At 43.7% G+C, this 19,089-nt stretch overlaps 1 protein-coding gene across 1 annotated transcript; it reads left to right on the top strand.

The window, feature by feature from the left end:
- The first annotated feature begins 10,523 nt into the window (after nt 1-10,523).
- On the top strand, nt 10,524-18,164 carry EN2 (engrailed homeobox 2). Its single transcript, XM_073334570.2, is given in 3 exon segments — nt 10,524-11,386; nt 11,389-11,874; nt 15,475-18,164. Coding segments are annotated over 3 exon segments (894 nt in total). The 5' UTR covers nt 10,524-11,295; the 3' UTR covers nt 15,792-18,164.
- Nucleotides 18,165-19,089: the final 925 nt, after the last annotated feature.

Here is a 19,089-nt window from a genome sequence, read left to right as displayed (position 1 = left end):
CCCATAGAAGGGGTTGGAGTCCTTAAGCACATGAAAGAAAGGGGGTACCACCGGTTTCCCCCACTACCCCTCCCCTAGTTCTTGCTGGGGATGAGGAGGGGGGGCCTGAAAGACAGGGCTGTTTGGGGGGCTGGGGACTGTTTCAAGTGAAGGGACAGGAGCTGCCTGGAGTTGGATCCTTTCGATGCATATTCATCCCTGCTGATTCACGTCGTTGTATCCAAACAGTTTGTAGCGTTATTTGGGGGGTGAGCAGTTTTTAGGAGTCCATTCCCTCCCCCGCCACCCCTGCTTTCTCTCCCAGCTCGCTGACGCCCGCGGAAATCTCCCACGCCGTCCCCCGGGAATTCTTTGTGCCTTCCCCAAGCCTGCGAGTGTCAGTCGCTCCCTCGGGATGCCCTTGGAATAGCTCAGGAGCGGAAAGTGTCCCTCATTTCCAGGAACATTTGCACATGCTTTGCAAACGCCCCGAGGATTTAAAAGGAGTCAAAGATCTTCTTTGACTCTCGCTTCCTTCCCACCCACCCCCACCCCCAAGTCAACGACTGGCTGGTTTTTGTGTCCCTTGATTCAGATTTTGGGAGGCTTGTCCCTGATTTCTCTGTGAGGTAGGAAGATGGGTCCTTTAATCTCCCCCTAACCCTCTGACCTTCCTCCCTTAAGGAGCTTTTCCCCTTCATGTCTCTGCTTTTTAAAGCCTTCTTTTCAAATAAAAGCAATTTCCTTTTGGAACTGTAACTATGACATGGCGAAACGCTTTTTAAAACAATAAAGGGGTAAGACGGGGGGGGGAAAGCGTCTCTTTTCAGTGTTTGTATTCTGCTAGAGCTGTTTGTTTAGATACTTTACATAAGACAGTAAACATTAGGCAAGTTTGAAAGGCTTTAATTAAAAAAGGTGGTGAGCTCGGGAAAAAAGCCTTTCAATTGACATAGCTACTTAGTGAAGCGGCCCCAGACAGACAAGACAAATACATCCTGAGGTGAGGAATCCAAGAAAACCTAGAGGACAAAGATAAAGAATAATAGAATATCACCATATCTACCTATAGCTACACATAGATAGATGTAGTTATATGATGTGGGTGCCCACATATTTATGACAAACACACACATAATTATTATACATTTGTTACTCATCTTACATTGTTGTAAACACATCTAGATGTAGAACCCAAGAAACCTTGACGACAAAGATGAATAGTAACAAAATGTCTATCAATGGAGATGTATTTATGTGTAGGGGGGGATGAATCTATCTCTGTGTGTGCCACACCTCTAGTTATACTATTACTTCATATATGTTTGTCCTTTATGTAGGCTTGAATACCATATATAAAAGGTGTGTATAATATGTTACCAGGATCTGACCTAGTCAGTATTTCACAGATTAGATTTGCGGGTAAGTATTTAGGCAAGCACAAACATCTTTCTCCCTTTCTCACGTTCTGTGGACTAGATATTTATATTTGGATCCTAATGGCCCTGTTTCATAGGAGGGACGGACACACACACAAAATGTATGAAGTAAAATGCAAGTCTAGCTGTGCCCCCTAGGAGTAGTAGCCTGCAACCAGGTCTTTTAGCTCGGAGCCCGCGAACATTCCGACTATTTTCTTTTTTCCCTTTTTGCTTAATGTAAAAATCTATAAGCGAAACGCCCTGGGAGATCACAACCTTTTCACTGAAACCCGACAACCTGGCTTTGAAGTGCCTGGCTTTTTTTCTCAAAGGCCTGTGTGCGGAACTGGCAGGTCCTGAATGACCCCTGCATTGTAATCAAGCTGATATTGCAGCGATTCATTGGACCAGATCCGTGTAGTGATCTCAGCTCTCTGATCTGTGAGCTGGCAAGAGCAGTGCTGTTCATTCACAAATCCTCTTCAGTGCTTGGGCTGCCACGAGGGTAGCCCTGGACCCAGAAGAAGCGGCAGCAGGAATCGCCTGTGACGCTTTGCCATGAATATTGCATTAGATGCCGCTACATAGTCAAATGCCAAGCCCTGTTTTGCAAAACTCCCTATGCCTGGCATTCCCCGGGAAAGAAATGCAAGGCTTACCTTCCAACCTCAGGAGTTTGCAAACTGACCGCTCATGGTCTGTCTACGTTCATAATGAATGTTTACAAACCACTAGACTGAGCAATCAATCCCATCCTCTTTCTAGGGCTGGGCATATTTCAGGCTTCACAAATATCAAGCATGTCTGTTGGGTTGGATCATGTTTAATATAAAAATAAGAGCTTACAAACTGATACGGGGCGGGAGTTTATTAAATGGTCCCGTCTTTAAACTTTAAAACAAACAGGAAATTCTATTTTTTAATTGTTACTCTAACGATGGATCATTGAATGTTAATGTATTTTTTTAAAAAAAAAACCCACTACCTACCTAAAGATATCTTTTTAGATTTTCATATTCGTATATTGGCAGTTCTACAAGGAAAAAAATGAATTTATTTTTCTCCAAAATGTTTCTTTCATTACGCACGGCAATTGCTTAAAAACCACCAACTTTCTCTTTTCCGTAATAACAGACATACTGCAAAGTTACAGTAATAATACATGTAGCATAACATCTAGATATTTTGAAAGTGAAAATATTTCGGAGATTTTAAAATATATTTGACTTTTTAAAAGTTTTGAGACAAATTCAATTTTAACTTTCTCTCTCTCTCTCGGGGTGTGTGTGTGTGAATGAACATTGTAGGTGTCCAATTCACCTCACTGACTACAAGAGCTTTTAAAACTTCTTAAAATCTGGATAATACAAGTGCTAGAGTTGGAGAAATCATATAAAAATATGATCTAGCATAAATATTGGCATTGTTACTTTCTGGAGAGGAACTGACTACGTTAATATAAAAAGTGGCATTTTTCGGAGGCCGAATTATTCATATTTGGATAGAATTTTGAAAGAGAATTGTGCTAGGCTGTATTGCTCCTGTTAAGCCAAAGCAAAACAAAAACCAACCAAACAAAATCCTAAATGTATTTCCACACTATGGAGTCTTGATGAGAAACAGTTTTATATACTGCAACAGTTATAAAACAAAATATAAATACAAGGCGTTTCAGACATATAGATTAATTCCGAATATTTACTGCAGACTTCAATTATCTGTCTTATCTTCTCTGTGAAGCCCCTCACATATATTATTACTGAAAACGTTGCAAAAATGAAACCAGAGAGAAGACTGTATTCTCTAATTTTCAGTGTGTTGCTGACCAATAATTTAGCATCGAAGGGGGGATGTCCTAAATATACAGGTAAACTTTGCTTGCTTCAAATCACTCAGGCAATAAAGATGTGAGGTGCCTGCTTAAAATTGGAGATGCTCAGTTCCTCCAAGTACATAAACACAGCCTGGAAATGAATACTCCGACTGAACCAGGCTGGTGAGAAACCTCTGCTAGAAAGTGACACTAACAAACTAAACTGTGTTCCCAGCGTTCACAGCAGGCTGATACACTCATTTACTGTTTGTTTCCCAGTAGAGTCTTGCCCATTCACTACTATGTCATTTAGTAATTTGGCAACCAGACTTAACCTCCCACAGCAAAACTGTTATTTCAAATGTGAAGCGTTATTACTGGATAGGATAAAAAGAAACCTGAATCAACGTGTTCTAGATTAATCAAAGACTTAATAAAAAGTAAATGGTCAAACACCAACTGTTTGAAATAAAGATTTGGCAACAATTATCACTATTTTGGAGGGGTATTTTTGTTAATTTCTTTGTTGTTCTTGTTGCTTTTTCTGGGAGAATCTCTTGCCTAATCTGTTTTCCAGAAAAAGTTACAGAGAGAGCTTCTTATGACTAGGGACAGTAAGTTGAGAGTTTGGACTGAATTAAAAGGAGGACTTGTGGCACCTTAGAGACTAACACATTTATTTGAGCATAAGCTTTCCTGAGCTACAGCTCACTTCATCACCCAAACACCTATGTAAATATTTCTTCCAAAATTTGGTTTACCGTTTTTGGGGGTGGCAGGAGGTGGAGTTAGCTTGCAAAATCTACAGCCAAAACAGAAAAGAACAAACAAGCCATTTGCAGTGTAGCAATGTGAATCAATTGGATACAAATCCCAGTTCAAATTACCTCCCACCCAATCCTTAAACAGCTGTAAAGTAGCGTTCGGGAGACCATAAAAGTTGATTATCTAGCGGGAAGTTGGAGTTGAAATTACGCAGTTAATTAGAGCACTGACTATTACTCGCTCCAAGTAAATGTTGAGGTGTAAATCCAAAGGCGTTTCAGGGAATTAGTTACATATGTGGGAAATCTAAGACCAGATCCCATTTCCCTTCCCTAGTCTCTGCTAATACTCCAAATGGTATAGAGTTGCTGAACTTTACCGTCACAACAGAAGCTGTTGTGTCTGTGCGGATTAACTCCTCTAAATCGCAGAAAGAAAATGAAACCATGAAACTTTTACGCAAAAACAACCAAACAATATTGGCAGCGCAATGGAGATTTGAGGATAAAGAAAAAGCCTTTTGGGGAATAACTTTTTGGTGCAGATTTTTAAAACTGTTCAGTTATTTCCCCCCCCCCCCGGACTCCAGGTATTCAGTTATTTCGGTTATTTATCAAACCCTTGTTTAAGATAATTCCAGTCCAAGTCTCTCTGGGGGAGCCAATGGCTTGTGTGCCGGGGGGCTCGTTCTGCGGGATGGGGACAACCCCAGAGTTCCATTCTCCTGGGAAACTGCCTCGCTCCTTGAAAATGGAAAAGAAAAATAAATCTCCCTTGGGCATTTGGGGCCCGATTCTGAATCCCTGACTGCGGCAAAACGCCTGTTAGCTTCTGGTAATATGTGGGGGGAAGCTGCCTGACTCAGGATTTGGTCTCGATAATGTCTGGAGTCATGGCTGGGTGAAATTGTGGAGGATTTCCCCCCTCATGATAAACTCGGTGCTAGGTCGTCTGTAGTTTATAAAGTTAACCCGGGAACACAACCAGCTGGACTTTAGTCATCATGTTTTACTCGGGGAAAGCTTCCCAGTGCCTGGCCATTTCAAACGCCCGGTTCCTTGGGAGCTCTGTCTCAGAAAGGACAGCGGGATCGGGCCCTAGCCGTTTCTTGGTTGTGCGGCTGTTTGGAAGGTGGAGATGCCGCAGTACCCAAGATCCGTCCTTCCAGAGAAGTTTTACCAACATCAGCAAGCGCCTTGGAACAAGTGGGCTCGCCACCTTGGTCCACGCAGACCTGCCTAGCATTAGTAACGCTTCCGAATTAGGTGCGTTAAAGCATTATTCGTGCCTTTGAAAGGGAGAGCTATCCATCCAACGCCTGTCATGGCCAATGACACAAAGTTTATCTTCTGTGAAATCGTTTGTTGTTGTTGTTGCTAACATCGCCTTAATAACGTGGAAGTGAACTGAGGGTTAGTTTTTCCAGCATACACTGTGTGTTGGTAACAAGCCACTTCTTTGTTGTAATGATCGCATTTCCCTTACTCTTGTAGAGTAGGAGTAACCTCTGTCAGCTAAAAGGTACATGGCATTCTGTAGAGATCAGCAAGACATGTGACAAGAGTTTAAACAAACGGGGAATATGATATTCAAACAATGCAACTTACACAGTAGGTGGATTTCTAGGGAATTTGTCCTTCATCGGTCTCTACCGCCAATGGAAATGACCATGATGTTCATAAGGCTACTTTCCCGGCAACTTTCCATCCCATGGCCACTCATGAACTTACCCACCCCACAGTTAGAGCACAGTTGGGCTGAGGGTAGAGGGATGAACAGGATGTATGTTCAGCATAACGAGGTAATCACAATTTCACGATCCTGAAGGAAAGTAAAACCCAGGCTTTCTAGATCAGCCAGTTGCCACAATTGACGGGGAAGTCTTCCTAACGTGAAGCACAAACAATTACAGGAAACGGACACCTGAACTGATTGCCCGTCTCACCTTAATGTCATGGCCAGAGCCTGAAATGCTGCCTGGTTTTTCCCTATTCAGCTTCGTAAAGTGTAGGTTTCTAAAGTTTATTTGCTAGATGCGTTATGCAAGAAAAGCCTAGCAGCAGGGTAAAAGGCAGCCTTATAACTATGCTCTTTGTTTGAGGCTCTTCTTCCATGGTACCTTATCAGTGTACAGCTTTGCGGGATGTGGGGATCTTTTCTGGACAACAGTTCAGATTTATTTTAACCACTAGGGATGTTAAAGCCCTTGCTGATTTTTCCCCTTCCCTGTCCATAAAAACTGTACAGTTGGAGAACTACTGGATGTGTTGGCATCAGCATCCCTCTGGACACACAACGTAGTGCCCACTTACCGTTCAAAAGCCTTTCTGCAAGGACGAATGGGATATGAAAGTCTGGCTCCTTTTTCCTCCCATCCTGCGAAACAGACGCCAATGGCCGTCTTGCAACACTCGTTAATAAGTGATTCCCCCATAACAAGTTTGGGAAGCAATAACAAGCAATACAGTTCGTTTTAGCTAGCTCTGGGTATTGTGCTGCCCAGTTGGGATCTCATCTAGTTGGGTTTAACCACTTCTGCGCTTGCCCATTTCTCAAAAGATATGAGAATTTATTTTTCAAAACAATTGCCTCTGGCAGTAGATACAAAACCTTTCACCTCCTCTGCAGTTGACACTGTTCGATGTGAGAGATGGGGCGGGGGGGGGGGCCGAAGGAATGATTTTCAGAGGCATTATTGGTTTGGAAATCTCATAAAACTGTGAAATTTGGTGCATGTCAACTATTTGCAGGCAGTGTCCTCGCCTTTTGTTGCAAGGACGGGGTGCGTTTGAATGTGGGGTAGGTCCTCTCGATTTTTCACTGGGTACTGTGCATTTTTGCTTCTTTGCTTTAGTTCTTCGGGGGCAGTCCCTGCTGAGTGCCGGGCACTAACAGAGCCGAGGTACGGGGCCGGAGTTGGCCTTGGATCTATCAGCTTTAGCCTTTGCCATTGTTTCTGTTATGATTTAGCTTTCAGAATGATCGGGGCATCTCTACCAACTGTGTGACTGACAAGTCCAGCGAAAGCCTGGCCTATCTAATTGCTTTCATTACTTCTAACTTTCACCATATCAACCAATATGAGCTGTAAGAGACAAGGTTAGCAGAGTAATGATACAAATCGCCCTGCTTTTAGCCTCACTGCAGCATGACGGTCTAATATTTCCAATGGAATCACAGAGCAAGCCACACCATGCATGGAATACAATCGATCTGGACAACTTTGACCTTCTAATGTTTCCAAATTTTAATGTAATAACTAACTTTTCTGTGTGCGATATGTGAAAAATGTAAAAACAAGGGTGTTATAAAAGTGCGAAGTTTTTATTTTATTTTATTTTTGCTCCAGATGCTTTCGAGGAAAATACATTTTTAATGGTAGCCATTTAATTGATCCACGTTTTAACTAGACAGGTACATATAGGGGAAAGAAGCACACAGTCCATCGCTGGATATGAACATCTACTTTAGCAGTCACCAGCTCTATTCCATACCTTGAAAAAGCACAACACTACTTCAAAGTACACCCCCCGGCCATCTGCAGCAGTTAATAAGTAAAAGGTCTATTTACTTAGGTAAAACAAAAAGCAGTTGCGAGCTGAAAATAAAATTGCTGCTGAAAATCTTTTTAATGGGATTGAACTTTTAGACAGAAATACTATTGGAAAATAATGTAACTCAAATTTCCTTAGTCAGGTATTCCTTAGCCAGGAGTCTTTCCCCTCCATTCTGTAAACCAGAGTTGTTCCTTTGCCGGGATTATTGTCAGGGAATAGTCAGGTTCAGTTATTGTTTTGTACAGCTTTGTTTATCTCCTGCTTTGGAGTTGATCTGAGGAATTCTCCTCGCCTCCCTGTCTGTTTGGAAATATTCACTGTATAAATGTCTCTGCTAAAGATCATTTTAACAAATGGAAATGTTAAAGTGTCATCGCACTGTGACAGTGAGGCATGTTTGATACATTGGACAGGGAATGTTTATTTCAAGATATTTTAAGTTCTAGTCAATAATTTGGATCTGCCCGCGAGCGAAATATTTGACGTGCATCACCTTGAACACGTTTAATTATGGGGTAGTTGCAAGCCAGGGCTTCGAAGTAATTAGAAAATACTTCTTGGGAGACAGACTAATCGCTTTTCATGGGGCACTTCAAAAAAAATTAACCCCTACTGCTTGTTTGAGCAAAAACAACTTTAGGTCAGCAAGACCTGATCTCTTTGCTGGATCCTCTGGACGATCCAAAAGAGATTCCCTGCATCCTTTCCCTCTAGACCCGCAAAGACACATTAGAATTACCCTCCACCCCAACCAACAATAACAAAAACCTTCGCAATACTTTCAGTGTGAGAGTTTGGGTGACACAAAAGCAATGTACAAACGAATTATCTTATAGGTGGGGACCTGCCATAGGCGAGGGGCTGACCGTCTCTCTGGTTCTGCGGACGGAAAGGAGAATGAAAATCTAGGAGTAGGCTGCCAGATTTGTGCCTAGAGTCTCCAGAATTTCTCACGATAAGGCTTTCCTTCAAACAAGAATAGATTGTGCCCTGTGCAGTTACTGAGCAGACAGACGTGTGCTTTCACCCTCCTGGTTTTTAGCCCATCTTGGCATTCCCCATTTGACTCCAGCTGTCGAGCACTAAAGATAGCCCATAATTACCAGTGCTAAGTCAATATAACATCATCATCACCCTCACCATGCGTGGGTACCATACACTACTCTGTGTGGGCTTGCTTCGGGTCCTCCCCTGTTGGGAAGTCTAATTAATTTGAGGTGGGGTTTTTTGTTCCCTTTTAGCTCAGACAATTGCAGGTCTCGCTCTCTCTCCTTGCACCTGAGAAACCCGTGCCGCAAAGAACAAGGCAACAGCAAGTTGGAGCCTGGTGGGTAAAGCCGGGGCTCAGGAACCGGCCCCGGGGGTGGGGGTGGGGGGTGGGGATTGGTTCCCCAGCCTCCGGCAACTTTCCTGGTCTCCCAGCTCTTCCTCCCTTATATGCGCTCGCTCTCCTCCCAGCCTCCCTGCACTTCTGTCGGCCTCCCAGACCTCTGCCTTCCTGCCGGTGCAAGCTTCTCGGCTTCCCCGCTCCTCTCCGGAGCAGGGGAAGGGAGGCATGGTGTGGTGGCTAGGCCCGAGGACCGTCTATCTTTCCAACCCCAGGAAGGGCAGGACCTGCCTCCTGATTGTTTGTGCTTTGGCCCCTCGCCTTCGTTTTGTCTTTGGCGCTGGCTGGCTCTGGTGCCCGCCGATCACAACCGTTTTTTGGCATCGCCTCTCTCCAATCTCCCCCAGCGAGTGTGTGTGTGTGTGTGTTATTAAAGCAGCACTAACTCTCCTGCGCTTCACTGACCTTTTGGTGACTTTCACAAATTCAAGCCCAGCCAAGCAAAGATCCCGCGGATCTCAGCTGATTGTTTTTGTTTTGTCTGTGGGCGGATTGTTTAGGGCGGTGGGGAGGAAAATTCTTAGCCGGCAAAAGAATGAGATTGTTGGTAAAGCCAATAGGGGAATGGGGGCGGGAGACCCACTTTGAAACCACACGTGAGACCCCTTCAAAATTACATAATCCCCCCTTTTCAACCCAGATACACTTTGATCCTAATTTTTGGTTTCACGGGATTTCTTTCTAGAGACAAAGGCAAGCAAATGGACATCGCGGCAGCTTCTCAATACGAAAAATTAGCCTTTGATTATTTTGGTGAAGAAAAAAACTTCAGGGGGGTGGGGCCGAGGGGCAGAATCGCGTCGCACTGCCTGTCCATGGGAAACCTCTCTGTTTAATATTGTTTCTGAAGCTGGAATAAATGATCAAAGGCTTCTGTCCAGCTTTCAACAGAATGAGTCAATCATCATTCCCACTTCTGTATATTTCCCTGACTCCGCAACGAGCCCCACCACCTCGAACATTTGAAAAAGAAGCCACCTTGTCTCCCTGTCACATTTGCCCGGTTCTTCTGCAGGGTGTATTTCAGAATCAGGGGAAGAGAAGGAGGGAGACAGTAGGGAGCGTACGAAAGAGTTGTTCTAAAATTAACTGCATCTGTTTCTTCTCCCCAGTGCAAATAAAGGGGCCGCAGGAAAAGATCCCTTTGTATCACACAGCAGCTCGTTTAATATTATTTATGCATTTGTGCAAGGAATTGTGGGATTTCCCCCTTCTCCCCCCCCCCATGGTAAACAATATGGAAATAAAAAAAATTGTATACTGGAGGCTTTTCTAATGAATCAGACAAAGATATAAAGCGAAAGAGATCAGCAGGGCAAGCGGTGATGTATCTATCTGTTGTTTAGGGGGTTAGCTAGTTCTGCCTTCTCTCTCTCCTTTAAAAAACACACACACCCTCGAGTAGAGAGGACACTATTGCTTTAAAAGAAGGGGGAGGGGGCAGCTAGAGGGAAAGGGGGGGCTGCTGCTGTCATTTACTAGAGTGCTACTGTATCACGTGTGGAAATGCCTCCTCTGCCATTGGCCAAAGGCACGTGTCTAGGATACCGGGCTTGCAACGTCACTTGAGGGGCTCTATTAAAAATAAGAACAAAAATCCAGAGTGAAAGTATTTCAGGTTCAGTTTAAGTGGCTTCTAAATTTATACCCAAACTATAGCGAGACCGAGAGAGATTTTTCCTAACTCCTGCCATGTAACCTGGAATATTTTGTTCAAAGAGGGGAAAAGAGAGAGAGAGAGAGGGAGAGCTGCCTTGCTTGTACATATGTCTCTGTGTGTCTCAGCCTGCGTGTGCTGGGCGGTGTGTAGGGAGAAATATACACCCTCTTCTAGAGTCTCTCTCTCAAAGCAGATGTGGCAGCACTGACATTTTTATTATTCTTTTTATTTTTCCCCTTGAAGGATCTTCACGATTTTTTAGGATACTGTTGGCATCTTTTTTCTTTTAAAACCCAGGAGCTGGAGAAGAGAGAGAGAGCGAGAGAGCGAGAGAGCGAGAGCTAGAGCGGGGGTGGGTGGGTGGGTGGGGGGGCGGAAAGGGTTGTTAATGAAAGTCCTAATGATGAACACATTTTGGGGGAAGGAATGCACTGGTTTGCAGGACTGAAAGGCTAACAAGCGGAAGAAAGAAAGGAAAAGAAGGGGGGAAAGAAGGAGGATTTAAAACCAACGTTTTGGGTGAAGTTCGAGCACCCCCGAGGCTCTGATTTCGCCAACTCTGGATTTTGAGCATCATTGGAACTGAGTGGAGCCAGGGAACGAACAAACAAACAAACAAACAAACAAACACACGTTTCGTCAAACCCACTCGCTCTCACACAAGGAGGGGTGGGGGCTTGAAACGAGAAGCATCTGGGGGTTTGTCCTACAGCATGGAGGAGAATGACCACGGTCCTAGGGAAGATTCACTGGAGCAGCAGCAGCGGGAGTCCAGCGGCGGCAGCAGCGATGCGGAGCCCACAGGAGCCGGGCGATGATCCTGCCCGTGGTTCTGCAGGCGCCTGGGAATCACCAGCACCCGCACCGGATCACGAACTTTTTCATAGACAACATCCTGAGGCCGGAGTTCGGGCGGAGGAAGGAAGGGGGGACCTGCAGCAGCGGAGGCGGCAGCGGCAGTAGCCCGGAGCAGCTGCTCTTAGCCGGCAGGGAGAACCGCCGGAGTCCCTCCACGGCGCCGGGGTCTGGGGGGCAACTCAGCGGCGGAGGGGGAGGCTCGGCGGGCGAAGGGGAAGGAGGCTCCAAAGCCCTTGCTCTCAATGGGGGAGCCAAGAAAGGAGGCGACTCCGGGGCCCTGGAAGGAGCCTTGAAATCGCGGGGGCTCAGCGGCGGCGATCTGTCTGTGAGCTCGGACTCTGATAGCTCCCAAGCCAGCTCCAACACCAGTAACCAGCCCATGCTCTGGCCAGCCTGGGTTTACTGTACTAGGTACTCGGACAGGCCTTCTTCAGGTAAGACTTCTCTTCAGACGTAGCCTAGCACTGGCCAGGAGCCCGGCCTGCCCTTCCCCTCACCCCCTGGCTTCACTTCCCATTTAACAGGCTGTTTTCCACCAAGCCCCTCTCCCTCTCTCTCTATCAACCAACCATTGAATCAGTGAAGCCTAGGCTGATCTTTCCACATGGTTCTTCAGAAAATATTTGGTTGGTTGAAAAGCGACGAGAAAAAAATACAGTCACCCAAATTTAAAAAAAAAATCGTAGAGAGACAAGTTTTTTGTTTGTTTGTTTGTTTTTAAACGTATTTAAATATAATGAGGATATGGGGATGTTTTTACTATAGGCAGATCAAAATGAAAGCGGATAAACTGGAAAATAATTCCTCCTGTCTACACACACACACACACACACAAAGCGATCAGCAGTTAGCTTAGCTAGATCTTAAAACAGAGAGGGACGGTGCTAGGTTGGGGATCTGGTTTTTGGCATGGTATTAAAAAGAAAAGGTGGGAAAGAAGCCATTAAAGCTCCTTCTTTGAACTCCACGGAGATCCTCCAAGGAATCTGCCCATCATCTCCTTTCGAGTAAAATCCCAGGGTTTGTTTGGAGGGTGAGGAGTGGAATTCATATATTCAGCTGCCTGTCCAATAGGCCTTGCATTGTACATTTGCAAAACCCAAATATTTTTATTGTTTTAAACAGGCCCCTATCTCACCGCTGTCTCCTTTCTCTATTTTGCTTTCTGTAATTTTCACACGTGTACTTTCGTTCAGATCTTTAAGGGAATAGGAAAGATTTCCAGAGGACGAGGAAGTTATTTCAGAGGGTCTGGGAAAGCGTGCCTACTGGAGTGAGATTTCAGAAGAAACTCCTGAAATTCTCGTTCTGAAGAGGTTTAAAACCCACAGGGTGAATTTCCTTGTTTTAATGCAGGGAAAGCAGGAGTAGATCTAGGGTTCCCCCCCTTCTTCTTTTTTAATCTATATTCAAAAGAATTAGAAACCTCTTTAAAATACAGTTTTCCAGGCTGTAAACCAGAATTAAAAAAAAAATCTATTCACAAAAAAGTATTTTCCAACAGCGATTAGCCAGTCCCTTCCCCCACGTCCACCCCAAACTGTTGTACAGTTGAAGAGAGGAATGTAGGTTGGATTTAAAATTAGTTTGTAATAAATGGGAACCAACTCTTTAGCTCCAATATTCCAGTCTGAACTGAAATTTACTCCATTGTTCTCCACTCCTCTCCTTTGTTAATATTTAATTAACATATATCCTCACAATGGCACAGGCCAGAGAGAGAACCCTCGCTGGTGGTGTGTAGAATAATATTAAAGAGAATAAATAAAATAAAAAATAATAATTAGGATCGTTCTTTACGCGACATTTGAGCCACTCAAAATGCCAACTTCTCCCCCTGTTACAATGCCAATAAACGTTTGGATTTCTGTATTATCTCGATGTAATGCAAGAAAGAGGGTTTCTTAATTCTGTTTAGGAGATAAAATATAAGTAGATGTTATTGCTTCTCGATACACGTTACACTTTTCAGTAGCGAAGCCATTCCTGGGTTTAAAATAGCTAATTTTACACGTTTGTATTTTTAAAAATCCCAAAGAAATTGTAGCAGTTGCAAGACACTTTTTCTGAAGATGTGTTTTGGGTAAATACAGAGAGAGAGACTGCGGGGCACACTTACAGAAAGGGACAGAATTACACCGTAGCCCTGGACAATTTAGGTTTCCTAGACAATGATACAGACAGAGAAAAGAGATGAGATCGAGAATCCTTAGCAAAACCGGAGAGCGGGGTGGTTCTTTCTACAGTATTTGTTTCTTTTTATTTCGAGCACAATGTGAGGGTCGATTTGAAGCAAAGAGAAAGAACAAAGGTTGTTTTTGTTTTTTTTTTAAAGCTGAAGGTTATTTTTAACCAAAGCCTTTGGAGCTGGGCTAGTTGGTTATGGAAACGTGGCACTAAACTAGAAAAAAACAAACCTGCCCCATGGGCGTAGAGGCAGAAATACGTAAATTAAAATGAAAATCACAATACACCAGCAGCCTAGGAACTATTGATGCAAGAATCCCCGTTACAAACAGGGCTCTATTTTCATTTTGAATACCTTGTGGGTAATAATTAGGGCTTTTAAATAGATGTATATACAATAGAATGGGAGGCTGCAGAGGGGGAATTGTAATTTGGAAGATGGTTGACACTTCCCCGAGCATTGTGGTCATTATGTGGCCTATTTGCGCTGTATATTATATCTACTAAAGCTGGGAACTAATCAAGCCCAGTGTATTCTCATTTTCTCTTGTGCAGGGTAGATCCACTTCCTGGCTGGCTTTGTCAGTCATATTTCAGCCTGTGGCAGAACCCATCTTCTGCCCTTTGAGTGACTTGTCACCAGCCAGAAGAAGCCTTTTTTCTTATTGCTTTAAACCCTCGGGTTTAGGTGCTGTTTACAGTTTGCTAAGTGCGGTAATGCTCACGTGTCCCTGTTCTTTTAGGGATCTGACTTTTACAGACACCGTTTGGATGCCAAAATTAGGATCATGTGTAAAATTTCAACTGACCTGGTCCCCTCTGGGAGAGGGGTGTCAGGAAGCTCGCGTGGGCCGAGCAGAGAGCCCTTCCTGCAAAGTGTAACACAGAATCAAGGGGGGGGGGGCAGAGAGAGAAAGAGAGCCACAGATCGCTGAAGCTGGGATCGCTTCTCCCCTTGACAAAATATCCACTCACATACCCAATTCTCCACAGATTAGAGGCCATCGACAGTAGCATTCCCCCAAGGAAGGACTTCCAGAAATGGAGCTGGCAAATACACACCAGCATTACCCTGCGGCTTCCCACAACTCGCCGCAGCCCCACAGCCTCCACCCCAGGGATGCGGACTGGGTCCTTCTTTGTGGGGCGTTCGAGCGGCTGCCCCAGGCGGAGGAGAGTTTAAGTCCCAAAGATGGTGGTTAAAAAGGAAACAATGAACTTGGGTGGATGTGACTCTGATGCAATAGCCAAGCTGTGGAAAGTGGCTTTTGTAGAGGTGTTTAGGCCTGTGCCTGCCTCCCTCCTGCCCCCGCTCCCTTCTTTCCCCTTTTTGCAAGAGGCTCTGGGGTCCCAGGCATCAGCTCCCCTTTGGTCACCAGACTGCAGACCCCGAATTCCTCTTCCTCGCCAGGCACACAACAGACTCATGTCTGCCCCACTGCCCCCCCCGCCCCAGGCATTCAGTGAAAGGGGGGAGGGGAAATCTCTCTCTCTCTCCTCGCAAAGGTTGATCTAATGACTTCAGTTTGAAACTCTCAAGCCAAAGCAAAGCGAAAAGAGGCGAGCAAGGCCTTCATGCCGTTCAGTGTCCGGAGCTCCTGGCTGGGCACAGAGTGCCAAGTGGCACCCATACTAATGACCTCAAGTCCTCAAATTTCTTTGAGATCATTCCTCCCGCCCCTCCCCGCCCAATAATCATAAGATGTTGCCCTTTAAAACCAACCAACCAACCAACCAACCTCTCACTCCTGGACACCCTTCCCAGCCCCCCCCCCCTCCGCCCCATCACTTCTCTGGCGTGTGTTTGTGTGTGTTTCTTATGATTTTTGTTTCGCCCTGGCCCTTAGGCCCCCGGTCTCGTAAACCAAAGAAGAAGAACCCCAACAAAGAAGACAAGCGTCCCAGGACAGCCTTCACTGCGGAGCAGCTGCAGAGACTGAAAGCGGAGTTTCAGACGAACAGATACTTGACGGAGCAGAGGCGGCAGAGCCTGGCTCAGGAACTCAGCCTCAACGAGTCTCAGATCAAAATCTGGTTTCAGAACAAACGAGCCAAAATCAAGAAAGCCACTGGCAACAAGAACACCCTGGCGGTGCATCTCATGGCACAAGGACTGTACAACCACTCCACCACATCAAAAGACGGCAAGTCAGACAGTGAATAGAAAGGGGGCCGGGGAAAGGCCGGGGAAGGGGGGGCAGTTTTCAGTCAAAGTTTATACAATGCAATAATTTAATTAAAAAAATAAGGGCCAGTGTATAAAGATTATACCAGCATTAATAGTGAAAATATTGTGTATTAGATATAATTCTGCAATATTCTATGTGTATATAATTTACAGGTAAGGTGTAAAAATCCAAAATATCTGATTATAAAATATTTTTGATTTTGTTTTGTTTTATTTTGGTTCTATGGAGATTTTAGATGGTATCTTTATGGATTTTTTTAATGCTTAAGTTACATTTTTTATAGACTTAAGCGCTGTTTTAATGGACATTGGACACTGGTTTTTTGAAATTCAAAAAAAATTAAAAACAATTTTTTGCTGAAGTCCAAAGATTTTTATTGCTGCATTTCACAGGACTGTGAGCCGAATAAATAGTTCTCCGGTTTGTTCGATGAGTTTTACCATTATTATTTTTTTGCGTTTGGCTTTGGGGATAGAAAACAACCATCTAATTTAAAAAAAAAAAAACGTAACAGGGAAAGAAACCCCAAAGCATTGTATTAACAAAAATGTCCAGGATCCTTTCTTTCATTTGCCCTCACTTCTTCAGTCCGCGGGGCTCAATCAAAGGCTAGGGGGTGTACAGGACTCTGAGAAAGCTGGCCAGCAAGGGACGGGGGAGATCAAGGAGTTCATTTGGTGCTTCGTTGATTTTTTTCCCTTCCTCATAGCTTGGTTGGAAAACTTTTGAAGTAAACATCACAACTTCCGGGTGTATGGCATAGGAAGCGAACAAACAAAACCACCCTTTTCCATAGGAAGGAGACTTTTCTTTTGGGTCTTTGCCGTGCGTGTGTGCGTGCAGCTAGCCTCATCTATGCACCCCCCCCCCCCCACACACTCATCTGTACAAACCTGCACAGATCCCTTTGCCCGTTAGTGCATCGCATTTTGTAGCTTAGGAGCTGCTTCTCTTTCCCCCTGAAAGGCGTTGTCCTTAGGCTGGCGGGCAGCAAGCAGCCTGGGATGACTTTTGCAAAAGGCTCTGGTTTGCCTTGGACAAATGGACACCAGGCCGCAGTGCAGAGCTGCTGGTATTTGAAGCTGGGGGGTTCCGAGCGCCGGCTTCCCAAGGACAACACAGGGTTGCAGCAGGTCTTGGGAGGAACAAGTTCTCGTCAAAATCTGACTGAGAATTGGTGGTCTTCCGGTGGTATAAATTAGTAGACATACCTTTAAGCTCTCCTGCTTGTATCACTGCTGTGTATACAGGATACTGACTGCAAAAATGCTTATCATGGCTATTGGATTATTGGACTTATACAACTTATTGGGTAAAAAACTGGTAAACCCATCAACTGTGACTCTTAACTGGAAAAAACAAATCAGACTGAACAATGACTATATAAAAAAAAAGCATCCAGAAAGCCTCTTCCTGTCCCATTGCCTCCACACCGGCAGTTTTGGCCCAGGAAAAGACCAAATCAAGAGGGACTGGGGGAAAGAGAATTGGGGCACTTTTTTCAGCACCACCGACCTCTCTTATGCAGGACGAGTAACCCGTAAGAAGGGAAGGGACCTCTCATGCCCTGTTTTGGTCAGAAAGACGGAGGAGCCCACCACAAGCAGTGGTATTTGATTTTGGAAAAATTAGTAGCCTAATATCCAGTGACAAATATCTGTCAGTCTAGAATATGGGGCAGGTTTTAAATCAAGCATATCTCTTAGACTGAACAGTAAATACGAAGGGGCAGTCAGTGTAAATAAACATTTCTTGGCATTTGGGTTTTGGTTTGTTTATTTTCCCCCTTGCAATTCTAGTTTCTGATTTGAAAATGTGGCACCGTATAAACTCAATCTTTTCAAGGTTTGTAGGGTCCTTTTAAGAGTTCTCCCAGTTCTAGATTTACCACCCCCCCCTCCCGTCTGGAATAAAGTGTCCAAAATGTTGGCCAGGGCCACAAGGCACCCCGCGTGGGTGTGTATTGTACAAAAATTCAGGACTGTAGTCTCCTTGATGATTGAGGGTGAACTTATCGCTTTGCCTTAAAACTTCTTTATTTCACAGCTATAATAGACACTCATTGTACATATTAGTATACACGTTAAAAAAGAAGCAAACTATAAAGTAAAAGCTGTAATTTTAAATTCTGTGAATAATCATCAGCTGCTTAGGAGACAGGATTAAATGACATTGCCTTTTAGCAAGAAAGCAAAGATTTTTTTCAGTTTATAAAACGTGCATTTTACAATTGCAGTATCAAATATTTATAATCTTATGAAATATGAATGTTTCTATTTACAACTGTGGTCTCAAAATTGTGAACATTCTCACTGCATTTTGTGTGTTTAAATTCTCGAAGATTGCATTAAATAAAAACACTTTATTATGAAATACACAACGCGTGACTTAAAACGTTGGAATGGTGTTTTATATACAGAGAGAGACAGAGTCCTTCAACTGTACTTCTGGGTAATGAAAGAATTGTACTGGAGCCCAGTTTAAAAGTACTAAGTGGACTAAACCATTTCTATGGGTGTGAATAGCAATTTACTAGATGGACAATTTTGCAAACAGACGTTTAATCAATTTCTTTGAATAATTAAGAAACTTTTGATGATTCACATAAAAATGAAGTGAGGGCAACCAGCATCGTTAAAATGATCGCAACTTTAAAGTGATCAGCATTCGTTATATAAAATATTTTAAAAGAAAACGTATTTAATCGCATACATTGTCAACAGGTTTCTATTTTCAGACTTTAAGATAAATATCCAGTTGTGTGATGTTTGGAAAACAACTCTTGTAAAAGATGTTCCCAACCTAAAATTATACAAACTGGTAAACCTGAATCCAGCTCTAGTAATGTAATGTAAGTAATGACAATACTTCAATGTCTTAATTTTTTAAAGAATTGATAACCCTGTAAACCTTGAAAGTTGCAGTAAAGGTAGTACGATTTGAGGACAGCTGACTAAGACTGATAAACAAAGTGGTGATTTGCTTAGATGCAACAGTATGCACAATTTCTCCAAATACTTAAGCCTATATTTTTCTTAAATAGGGCTAATTTAGGAAAAAGGGGCTTAATGTCCAGCATCTTGTTATCAGAACTTGTTCCTGCTGTAAGAAATTTAACACAAACTTTTTTTTTTTTTTTTAGAAATGGCTACTGTGGAAAATATTCTCCCACAGGCAAATGTCTCCATTGATTTAGACAATGTCTAAGAAAGAAATTATTCCAGTGTTCCACAAGTCTTGGCCATTCTTTTAGCCACCTTCAGTCAGTAGAGG

Source organism: Lepidochelys kempii, chromosome 2 (assembly GCF_965140285.1).
Source record: "Lepidochelys kempii isolate rLepKem1 chromosome 2, rLepKem1.hap1, whole genome shotgun sequence".
Classification (NCBI taxonomy): domain Eukaryota; kingdom Metazoa; phylum Chordata; order Testudines; family Cheloniidae; genus Lepidochelys; species Lepidochelys kempii.
Note: the sequence above shows the minus strand (reverse complement) of the source record. Positions and strands in the feature narration are given on the sequence as shown.